This window comes from Oncorhynchus tshawytscha, linkage group LG20, assembly GCF_018296145.1.
Source record: "Oncorhynchus tshawytscha isolate Ot180627B linkage group LG20, Otsh_v2.0, whole genome shotgun sequence".
In the NCBI taxonomy this organism is placed as follows: domain Eukaryota; kingdom Metazoa; phylum Chordata; class Actinopteri; order Salmoniformes; family Salmonidae; genus Oncorhynchus; species Oncorhynchus tshawytscha.
The window spans coordinates 45,854,357-45,866,609 of NC_056448.1; the positions used below are offsets into that span (position 1 = coordinate 45,854,357).

Consider the following 12,253-nt stretch of genomic DNA (forward strand, 5'->3'; position numbering starts at 1 on the left):
TAGTGTGGGTTGTAGCCTGCTGACTGAAGACTACTGTATGGGTAGTGTTGGGTTGTAGCCCACAGACTGAAGACTACTGTATGGGTAGTGTTGGGTTGTAGCCCACAGACTGAAGACTACTGTATGGGTAGTGTTGGGTTGTAGCCTGCTGACTGAAGACTACTGTATGGGTAGTGTTGGGTTGTAGCCCACAGACTGAAGACTACTGTATGGGTAGTGTTGGGTTGTAGCCCACAGACTGAAGACTACTGTATGGGTAGTGTTGGGTTGTAGCCTGCAGACTGAAGACTACTGTATGGGTAGTGTTGGGTTGTAAACCCACAGACTGAAGACTACTGTATGGGTAGTGTTTGACTGAAGTTGTAAACCCACAGACTGAAGACTACTGTATGGGTAGTGTGGGTTGTAGCCTGCTGACTGAAGACTACTGTATGGGTAGTGTTGGGTTGTAGCCTGCTGACTGAAGACTACTGTATGGGTAGTGTTGGGTTGTAAACCCACAGACTGAAGACTACTGTATGGGTAGTGTTGTGTTGTAGCCCACAGACTGAAGACTACTGTATGGGTAGTGTTGGGTTGTAGCCTGCTGACTGAAGACTACTGTATGGGTAGTGTTGGGTTGTAGCCCACAGACTGAAGACTACTGTATGGGTAGTGTTGGGTTGTAAACCCACAGACTGAAGACTACTGTATGGGTAGTGTTGGGTTGTAAACCCACAGACTGAAGACTACTGTATGGGTAGTTTTGGGTTGTAGCCCACAGACTGAAGACTACTGTATGGGTAGTGTTGGGTTGTAAACCCACAGACTGAAGACTACTGTATGGGTAGTGTTGTGTTGTAGCCCACAGACTGAAGACTACTGTATGGGTAGTGTTGGTTTGTAGCCCACAGACTGAAGACTACTGTATGGGTAGTGTTGGGTTGTAGCCCACAGACTGAAGACTACTGTATGGGTAGTGTTGGGTTTTGTAAACCCACAGACTGAAGACTACTGTATGGGTAGTGTTGGGTTGTAAACCCACAGACTGAAGACTACTGTATGGGTAGTGTTGTGTTGTAGCCCACAGACTGAAGACTACTGTATGTGTAGTGTTGTGTTGTAGCCTGCTGACTGAAGACTACTGTATGGGTCGTGTGGGTTGTAGCCTGCTGACTGAAGACTACTGTATGGGTAGTGTTGGGTTGTAGCCCACAGACTGAAGACTACTGTATGGGTAGTGTTGGGTTGTAGCCACAGACTGAAGACTACTGTATGGGTAGTGTTGTGTTGTAGCCTGCTGACTGAAGACTACTGTATGGGTAGTGTTGGGTTGTAGCCTGCTGACTGAAGACTACTGTATGGGTAGTGTTGGGTTGTAGCCCACAGACTGAAGACTACTGTATGGGTAGTGTTGGGTTGTAGCCCACAGACTGAAGACTACTGTATGGGTAGTGTTGTGTTGTAGCCTGCTCACTGAAGACTACTGTATGGGTAGTGTGGGTTGTAGCCTGCTGACTGAAGACTACTGTATGGGTAGTGTTGGGTTGTAGCCTGCTGACTGAAGACTACTGTATGGGTAGTGTTGGGTTGTAAACCCACAGACTGAAGACTACTGTATGGGTAGTGTTGGGTTGTAGCCTGCTGACTGAAGACTACTGTATGGGTAGTGTTGGTTTGTAGCCCACAGACTGAAGACTACTGTATGGGTAGTGTTGGGTTGTAGCCTGCTGACTGAAGACTACTGTATGGGTAGTGTTGGGTTGTAGCCCACAGACTGAAGACTACTGTATGGGTAGTGTTGGGTTGTAAACCCAAAGACTGAAGACTACTGTATGGGTAGTGTTGGGTTGTAAACCCACAGACTGAAGACTACTGTATGGGTAGTGTTCGGTTTGTAGCCCACAGACTGAAGACATCTGTATGGGTAGTGTTGGGTTGTAGCCCACAGACTGAAGACTACTGTATGGGTAGTGTTGGGTTGTAGCCCACAGACTGAAGACTACTGTATGGGTAGTGTTGGTTTGTAGCCCACAGACTGAAGACTACTGTATGGGTAGTGTTGGGTTGTAGCCCACAGACTGAAGACTACTGTATGGGTAGTGTTGGGTTTTGTAAACCCACAGACTGAAGACTACTGTATGGGTAGTGTTGGGTTGTAAACCCACAGACTGAAGACTACTGTATGGGTAGTGTTGGGTTGTAGCCCACAGACTGAAGACTACTGTATGGGTAGTGTTGGTTGTAGCCTGCTGACTGAAGACTACTGTATGGGTAGTGTGGGTTGTAGCCTGCTGACTGAAGACTACTGTATGGGTAGTGTTGGGTTGTAGCCCACAGACTGAAGACTACTGTATGGGTAGTGTAGTGGGTTGTAGCCCACAGACTGAAGACTACTGTATGGGTAGTGTTGTGTTGTAGCCTGCTGACTGAAGACTACTGTATGGGTAGTGTTGGGTTGTAGCCCACAGACTGAAGACTACTGTATGGGTAGTGTTGGGTTGTAGCCCACAGACTGAAGACTACTGTATGGGTAGTGTTGGGTTGTAGCCTGCTGACTGAAGACTACTGTATGGGTAGTGTTGGGTTGTAGCCTGCTGACTGAAGACTACTGTATGGGTAGTGTTGGGTTGTAGCCCACAGACTGAAGACTACTGTATGGGTAGTGTTGTGTTGTAGCCTGCTGACTGAAGACTACTGTATGGGTAGTGTTGGGTTGTAAACCCACAGACTGAAGACTACTGTATGGGTAGTTTTGGGTTGTAGCCCACAGACTGAAGACTACTGTATGGGTAGTGTTGGGTTGTAAACCCACAGACTGAAGACTATTGTATGGGTAGTGTTGTGTTGTAGCCCACAGACTGAAGACTACTGTATGGGTAGTGATGTGTTGTAGCCTGCTGACTGAAGACTGCTGTATGGGTAGTGTGGGTTGTAGCCTGCTGACTGAAGACTACTGTATGGGTAGTGTTGGGTTGTAAACCCACAGACTGAAGACTACTGTATGGGTAGTGTTGGGTTGTAGCCCACAGACTGAAGACTACTGTATGGGTAGTGTTGGGTTGTAGCCCACAGACTGAAGACTACTGTATGGGTAGTGTTGGGTTGTAGCCCACAGACTGAAGACTACTGTATGGGTAGTGTTGGGTTGTAGCCCAGACAGACTGAAGACTACTGTATGGGTAGTGTTGGTTGTAGCCTGCTGACTGAAGACTACTGTATGGGTAGTGTTGGGTTGTAGCCTGCTGACTGAAGACTACTGTATGGGTAGTGTTGGGTTGTAGCCCACAGACTGAAGACTACTGTATGGGTAGTGTTGGGTTGTAGCCCACAGACTGAAGACTACTGTATGGGTAGTGTTGGGTTGTAGCCTGCTGACTGAAGACTACTGTATGGGTAGTGTTGGGTTGACTGAAGCCTACTGTACAGACTGAAGACTACTGTATGGGTAGTGTTGGGTTGTAGCCCACAGACTGAAGACTACTGTATGGGTAGTGTTGGGTTGTAGCCTGCTGACTGAAGACTACTGTATGGGTAGTGTTGGGTTGTAAACCCACAGACTGAAGACTACTGTATGGGTAGTGTTGGGTTGTAAACCCACAGACTGAAGACTACTGTATTGGGTAGTGTGGGTTGTAGCCTGCTGACTGAAGACTACTGTATGGGTAGTGTTGGGTTGTAGCCTGCAGACTGAAGACTACTGTATGGGTAGTGTTGGGTTGTAAACCCACAGACTGAAGACTACTGTATGGGTAGTGTTGTGTTGTAGCCCACAGACTGAAGACTACTGTATGGGTAGTGTTGGGTTGTAGCCTGCTGACTGAAGACTACTGTATGGGTAGTGTTGGGTTGTAGCCTGCTGACTGAAGACTACTGTATGGGTAGTGTTGGGTTGTAAACCCACAGACTGAAGACTACTGTATGGGTAGTGTTGTGTTGTAGCCCACAGACTGAAGACTACTGTATGGGTAGTGTTGGGTTGTAGCCTGCTGACTGAAGACTACTGTATGGGTAGTGTTGGGTTGTAGCCCACAGACTGAAGACTACTGTATGGGTAGTGTTGGGTTGTAGCCTGCTGACTGAAGACTACTGTATGGGTTGTGTTGGTTGTAGCCTGCTGACTGAAGACTACTGTATGGGTAGTGTTGGTTGTAGCCCACAGACTGAAGACTACTGTATGGTAGCCCACAGACTGAAGACTACTGTATGGGTAGTGGGTTGTAGCCTGCTGACTGAAGACTACTGTATGGGTAGTGTTGGGTTGTAAACCCACAGACTGAAGACTACTGTATGTATGGGTAGTGTTGTGTTGTAGCCCACAGACTGAAGACTACTGTATGGGTAGTGTTGTGTTGTAGCCTGCTGACTGAAGACTACTGTATGGGTAGTGTTGGGTTGTAGCCTGCTGACTGAAGACTACTGTATGGGTAGTGTTGGGTTGTAGCCCACAGACTGAAGACTACTGTATGGGTAGTGTTGGGTTGTAGCCCACAGACTGAAGACTACTGTATGGGTAGTGTTGTGTTGTAGCCTGCTGAATGAAGACTACTGTATGGGTAGTGTGGGTTGTAGCCTGCTGACTGAAGACTACTGTATGGGTAGTGTTGGGTTGTAGCCCACAGACTGAAGACTACTGTATGGGTAGTGTTGGGTTGTAGCCCACAGACTGAAGACTACTGTATGGGTAGTGTTGGGTTGTAAACCCACAGACTGAAGACTACTGTATGGGTAGTTTTGGGTTGTAGCCCACAGACTGAAGACTACTGTATGGGTAGTGTTGGGTTGTAAACCCACAGACTGAAGACTACTGTATGGGTAGTGTTGTGTTGTAGCCCACAGACTGAAGACTACTGTATGGGTAGTGTTGTGTTGTAGCCTGCTGACTGAAGACTGATGTATGGGTATTGTGGGTTGTAGCCTGCTGACTGAAGACTGCTGTATGGGTAGTGTTGGGTTGTAAACCCAAAGACTGAAGACTACTGTATGGGTATTGTTGGGTTGTAGCCCACAGACTGAAGACTACTGTATGGGTAGTGTTGGTTTGTAGCCCACAGACTGAAGACTACTGTATGGGTAGTGTTGGGTTGTAGCCCACAGACTGAAGACTACTGTATGGGTAGTGTTGGGTTGTAGCCTGCTGACTGAAGACTACTGTATGGGTAGTGTTGGGTTGTAGCCTGCTGACTGAAGACTACTGTATGGGTAGTGTTGGGTTGTAGCCCACAGACTGAAGACTACTGTATGGGTAGTGTTGGGTTGTAGCCTCCTGACTGAAGACTACTGTATGGGTAGTGTTGGGTTGTAGCCTGCTGACTGAAGACTACTGTATGGGTAGTGTTGGTTTGTAGCCCACAGACTGAAGACTACTGTATGGGTAGTGTTGGGTTGTAGCCTGCTGACTGAAGACTACTGTATGGGTAGTGTTGGGTTGTAGCCTGCTGACTGAAGACTACTGTATGGGTAGTGTTGGGTTGTAAACCCACAGACTGAAGACTACTGTATGGGTAGTGTTGGGTTGTAAACCCACAGACTGAAGACTACTGTATTGGTAGTGTGGGTTGTAGCCTGCTGACTGAAGACTACTGTATGGGTAGTGTTGGGTTGTAGCCTGCTGAATGAAGACTACTGTATGGGTAGTGTTGGGTTGTAAACCCACAGACTGAAGACTACTGTATGGGTAGTGTTGTGTTGTAGCCCACAGACTGAAGACTACTGTATGGGTAGTGTTGGGTTGTAGCCTGCTGACTGAAGACTACTGTATGGGTAGTGTTGGGTTGTAGCCCACAGACTGAAGACTACTGTATGGGTAGTGTTGGGTTGTAAACCCACAGACTGAAGACTACTGTATGGGTAGTGTTGTGTTGTAGCCCACAGACTGAAGACTACTGTATGGGTAGTGTTGTGTTGTAGCCTGCTGACTGAAGACTGTATGGGTATTGTGGGTTGTAGCCTGCTGACTGAAGACTGCTGTATGGGTAGTGTTGGGTTGTAGCCCACAGACTGAAGACTACTGTATGGGTAGTGTTGGGTTGTAAACCCACAGACTGAAGACTACTGTATGGGTAGTGTTGTGTTGTAGCCCACAGACTGAAGACTACTGTATGGGTAGTGTTGTGTTGTAGCCTGCTGACTGAAGACTGCTGTATGGGTATTGTGGGTTGTAGCCTGCTGACTGAAGACTGCTGTATGGGTAGTGTTGGGTTGTAATCCCAAAGACTGAAGACTACTGTATCGGTATTGTTGGGTTGTAGCCCACAGACTGAAGACTACTGTATTGGGTAGTGTTGGTTTGTAGCCCACAGACTGAAGACTACTGTATGGGTAGTGTTGGGTTGTAAACCCAAAGACTGAAGACTACTGTATGGGTATTTTTGGGTTGTAGCCCACAGACTGAAGACCTCTGTATGGGTAGTGTTGGGTTGTAGCCTGCTGACTGAAGACTACTGTATGGGTAGTGTTGAGTTGTAGCCTGCTGACTGAAGACTACTGTATTGGTAGTGTTGGTTTGTAGCCCACAGACTGAAGACTACTGTATGGGTAGTGTTGGGTTGTAGCCTGCTGACTGAAGACTACTGTATGGGTAGTGTTGGGTTGTAGCCTGCTGACTGAAGACTACTGTATGGGTAGTAATGGGTTGTAGCCTGCTGACTGAAGACTATTGTATGGGTAGTGTTGGGTTGTAGCCTGCTGACTGAAGACTACTGTATGGGTAGTGTTGGGTTGTAAACCCACAGACTGAAGACTACTGTATGGGTAGTGTTGGGTTGTAAACCCACAGACTGAAGACTACTGTATTGGTAGTGTGGGTTGTAGCCTGCTGACTGAAGACTACTGTATGGGTAGTGTTGGGTTGTAGCCTGCTGAATGAAGACTACTGTATGGGTAGTGTTGGGTTGTAAACCCACAGACTGAAGACTACTGTATGGGTAGTGTTGTGTTGTAGCCCACAGACTGAAGACTACTGTATGGGTAGTGTTGGGTTGTAGCCTGCTGACTGAAGACTACTGTATGGGTAGTGTTGGGTTGTAGCCTGCTGACTGAAGACTACTGTATGGGTAGTGTTGGGTTGTAAACCCACAGACTGAAGACTACTGTATGGGTAGTGTTGGGTTGTAGCCCACAGACTGAAGACTACTGTATGGGTAGTGTTGGGTTGTAGCCTGCTGACTGAAGACTACTGTATGGGTAGTGTTGGGTTGTAGACTGACTGAAGACTACTGTATGGGTAGTGTTGGGTTGTACCCCACAGACTGAAGACTACTGTATGGGTAGTGTTGGGTTGTAGCCCACAGACTGAAGACTACTGTATGGGTAGTGTTGGGTTGTAGCCCACAGACTGAAGACTACTGTATGGGTAGTGTTGGGTTGTAGCCTGCTGACTGAAGACTACTGTATGGGTAGTGTTGGGTTGTAGCCCACAGACTGAAGACTACTGTATGGGTAGTGTGAGTTTAGAGTGGCTTTTCCACAATACATCTTGCAACCCAAACAAATAGTTGCTCTGAAAGTGTCTGGACACATGGTAGAATGAGGTAAAATATGTTGTTGTTGGTGTGTACTACATTTAAAGGGGATTTTGACTTCAGATTTAATAATGATAGAAATCTACAATTTATTTTGACTTTGCAGGTTTTACGTCAATAATCATGTTGCTATTTATAGCACATACAGTTCATTCAGAAAGTATTCAGACCCCTTGAATTGTTCCACATTTTATTACTTTACAACCTTATTCTAAAATGGATTAAATTGTTTTTTTCCCCACAACACCCCATAATGACAAAGCAAATAAAAAACATTTACATAAGTATTCAGACCCTTTACTCAGTACCTTTGGCAGCGATTACAGCCTCCAGTCTTCTTGGGTATGACGCTACAAGCTTGGCACACCTGTATTTGGGGAGTTTCTCCCATTCTTCTCTGCAGATCCTCTCAAGCACTGTCAGGTTGGATGGGGAGCGTCCCTGTACAGCTATTTTGAGGTCTCTCCAGAGATGTTCGATCAGATTCAAGTCTGGGCTCTGGCTGGGCCACTCAAGGACATTCATAGACTTGTCCTGAAGCCACTCCTGCGTTGCCTTGGCTGTGTGCTTAGGGTTGTTGTCCTGTTGGAAGGTGAACCTTCACCCCAGTCTGAGGTCCTGAGTGCTCTGGAGCAGGTTTTCATCAAGGATCTCTCTGTACTTTGCTCTGTAGATCTTTCCCTCGATCCTGACTAGTTTCCCAGTCCCTGTCGCTGAAAAACTTCCCCACAGCATGATGCTGCAACCACCATGCTTCACCGTAGGGATGGTGCCAGGTTTTCTCCAGACATGACTCTTGGTATTCAGGACAAAGAGTTCTTGTTTCTCATGGTCTGAAAGTCCTTTAGGTGCCTTTTGGCAAGCTGGCTGTCATGTGCCTTTTACTGAGGAGTGGCTTCCATCTGGCCACTCTACCATAAAGGCCTGATTGGTGGAGTGCTGCAGAGATGGTTGTCCTTCTGGAAGGTTCTCCAGTCTCCACAGAGGAACTCTGGAGCTCTATCAGAGTGACCATCGGTTCTTGGTCACATCCCTGACCAAGGCCCTTCTTCCCCGATTGCTCAGTTTGGACCGGGCGGACAGCTCTAGGAAGACTCTTGGTGCTCCCAAACTTCTTCCATTTAAGAATGATGGAGGCCACTGTGTTCTTGGAGACCTACAATGCTGCAGACATATTTTGGTACCCTACCCCAGATCTGTGCCTCGGCACAATCCTGTCTTGGAGCTCTACGGATAATTCCTTCGACCTCATGGCTTGGTTTTTGCTCTGACATGCACTGTCAATTGTGGGACCTTATATAGACAGGTGTATGGCTTTCCAAATCATGTCCAATCAATTGAATTTAGCACAGGTGGACTCCAATCAAGTTGTAGAAACATCTCATAGCAAAGGGTCTGAATACTTGTGTAAATAAGGTGTTTCTGTTTTTAAAATAAATTTGCAAAAATTCTAAAAAACAGTTTTCTCTCTGTCATTATGGGGTATTGTGTTGTCATTATGGGGTATTGTGATGTCATTATGGGGTATTGTGATGTCATCATGGGGTATTGTGTGTAGATTGATATGAACAAAAATGCAGAAGGCTGTAACGTAACAAATTGTGGAAAAAGTCAAAGGGTCTGAATACTTTTCGAATGCACTGTAGAAATGCTTGACTTGCATGAAGCAAATGATATAAACATGCAGAAAACGTTAACAAGACCCACGCCACGCAGGCATAAACACACACACACGCAGGCACACACACACACACACACACACACACACACACACACACACACACACACACACACACACACACACACACGCACACACACACGCACGCACGCACACACACTAGTCATATAGGGTCTGTTATAAGTTTATAAGAATGTTATGAGTTTATTGAGACTTACCTAAGACATGTACACTTGTCTGTTCTACCTCATCCAAGATCACATCTTCATCTCTCTCTCTCTGTTGGATCATTCCTACATATGACTACTAAACATATTCTCTCTCTTCTTCCTCACACCCTACCCTGTCTCTCTGTGTTTTGTCTTCCCTTCCCTCCCTTCCCTCCTAAAGCGTGCAAAAGAAAAGAACAAGACCCAAGCAAGGAAAGGAACAATACACCAAAGAAATCCCGGCTGGTTTTTACTGACCTGCAGCGTCGCACCCTGCTGGCCATCTTCAAGGAGAACAAGCGTCCGTCCAAAGAGATGCAGATGACCATCTCTCAGCAGCTGGGACTGGAACTAACCACCGTCAGCAACTTCTTCATGAACGCCCGCAGGCGCAGCCTGGACAAATGGATGGACGAGGGGAGTCCGGGAGGAGCCTCCACAGCCTCCAGCTCTTGTACCAAAGTGTGATGGATAGGGGGTGGGGGGAGTTAGGGTTGGGGTTCGGGGACGGTTAGGTGAGGGTTGGGGTTGATGGGCGGGGTGAGGGGCTGGGGGGAGGGACTACCGCTGGGAAAACCAAAACGTTTTACATTTTTCTTTTTGAGGATGAGATAAAAAGGAAAGGGGTTGTTTACTGGCAGATTTAGCAAAAAATAAATCAGATCCATTCATAAAACATCGATGAAGCACTATAGAGTAATATAGAGTAATCCCCCCCCCCCTTGTACACTGCCTGAATGATACCACCAGTCCAAGGCTATTCATGACTAATGTCTATCTATAGCTTTATTATAATGAAACACAGTTAATCTGCTCTATTCTAGTTTTTTTTTTATGTCACTCAAAACATTAGCCCATAAAAAAACCAAAGACCAAGTATAATATGCTAACATATATATTATGTAAATTATCTATATGTAATATTGGATTGAAACCACAGGGTTAGCTAACCCACCAAAGACAGAATGTCCTAGCCATCTCCCGGTAGAGGACTTCTTTGAGATCGTCATGTAGAATACTTATATTAAGAAAAAATCATAATAATTGCCTCCAATGATGGAGACAAGTTCTGATATGTTTTGGATGGATGTTGTTGACACAAGTCAAGGTAAACAAAATGCCAAAAGCAGAAAAGACTGACTATATACAGGTATTGATCTTACCCATGTCAATGGAATAATAATTTGTTTAATATCCATGTTTAGCCAACTTTACAATTTAGTTGTGCAATCCTTTCCCCAGGAACTGAGAACAGAGGGTAGAGAAATACTGTATAGATGTGGTCTACCTCTAGTTAGCCTGCTATTTCCCTGGAGGTTTTTCCCCCCAGAAAACCCAGTTGGAAGTTCCTGGAGTCAGGAGGGAATTAAGCATGAAATCCGAAACCCTCTATCCATGATTTCTGGGAAAACCTGATAATTTTGAGAAAGTAACCCTAGTGTGATTTCATAACTTGAGAACAGACCAATAGACAGCCAGTAGAGAGAGGCATGATGTTAGAGTGGATGGCTGAGGCGTCATCAACATCATCAGAGAATCTTCTGAGGGGAGAGGGAGGTTTAGGACTTAGAGACATTTCCACAGCCAGCTACTGGCAAGTATGCAAGCACAACACACGACCAACACGCACACACACGACTGACACACTGACACACACACACACACACACACACACACACACACACACACACACACACACACACACACACACACACACACACACACACACACACACACACACACACACACACACACACACACACACACACACACACACACACACACACACACACACACACACACACACACACACACACACTCTCTCCCTCAACATATGTAGTGGCCTGTGCCGTATGTGAGCACAATCTTGAAGCACATATTCTTTGCAATAGAACTGGAGCTGCAGCTCAATGCAGAGTGTTCTTCACATATTAGAAAACTCAGGATGCCATTTCTAAACAGAGGCTGAAGAACACTGACTACTACTACAACTACTACTAATACTACTAATACTACAACTACTACTATAGTACAACTACTACAACGACTACTAATACTACAACTACAACTACTACTAATACTACAACAACTACTACTAATACTACAACAACTACAACTACTACAACTACTACTATACGACCCACTCTTGCACACACACAGTATAGTACTATACTCTCTATAGTATAATCACAACAAACCACACATGTCCAAATAAACACTAAGTAGGACAGTAGGCCACAACCCTGAGGAGCCATTTCCCCTGTTTCCTAACTTTGTATTATAGAAGCTTTCTGGTAAGACTAAAGTTATTATTCTACCCTGGCATAACATGGTTTACCTCAACATAGTAACCATAGTAACCATCAATTCTATGTTAATGACAATATCAATCAACTCCTCTAACCTCCACTAGTCTCCACTAGTCTCCACTAACATCCACTAACCTCTACTAGCCTCTACTAGTCTCCACTAGTCTCCACTAACCTCCACTAACCTCCACTAGTCTCCACTAATCTCCACTAGTCTCTACTAGTCTCCACTAGTCTTCACTAACATCCACTAGTCTCCACTAACCTCTACTAGCCTCTACTAGCCTCTACTAGTCTCCACTAGTCTCCACTAACCTCCACTAGTCTCCACTAATCTCCACTAACCTCTACTAGTCTCCACTAGTCTCCACTGGCCTCTACTAGTCCCCACTAGTCTCCACTAACCTCTACTAGTCTCCACTAACCTCTACTAGTCTCCACTAGTCTCCACTAGTCTCCACTAACCTCTACTAGTCTCCACTAACCTCTACTAGTCTCCACTATTCTCCACTGGACTCTACTAGTCTCCACTAGTCTCCACTAACCTCTACTAGT

At 45.8% G+C, this 12,253-nt stretch overlaps 1 protein-coding gene across 1 annotated transcript in view; it reads left to right on the forward strand.

Annotated features, from left to right (window-relative positions):
* The window catches only part of LOC112237631 (one cut domain family member 2), a 46,770-nt gene extending 36,913 nt beyond the window's left edge, over nt 1-9,857 (forward strand). Inside the window, exon 3 of the mRNA XM_042302733.1 lies at nt 9,571-9,857. Within this exon, the coding sequence (XP_042158667.1) occupies nt 9,571-9,857 (287 nt within the window). The remainder of the gene's footprint in view (nt 1-9,570) is intronic.
* The last annotated feature ends 2,396 nt before the right edge of the window (nt 9,858-12,253 follow it).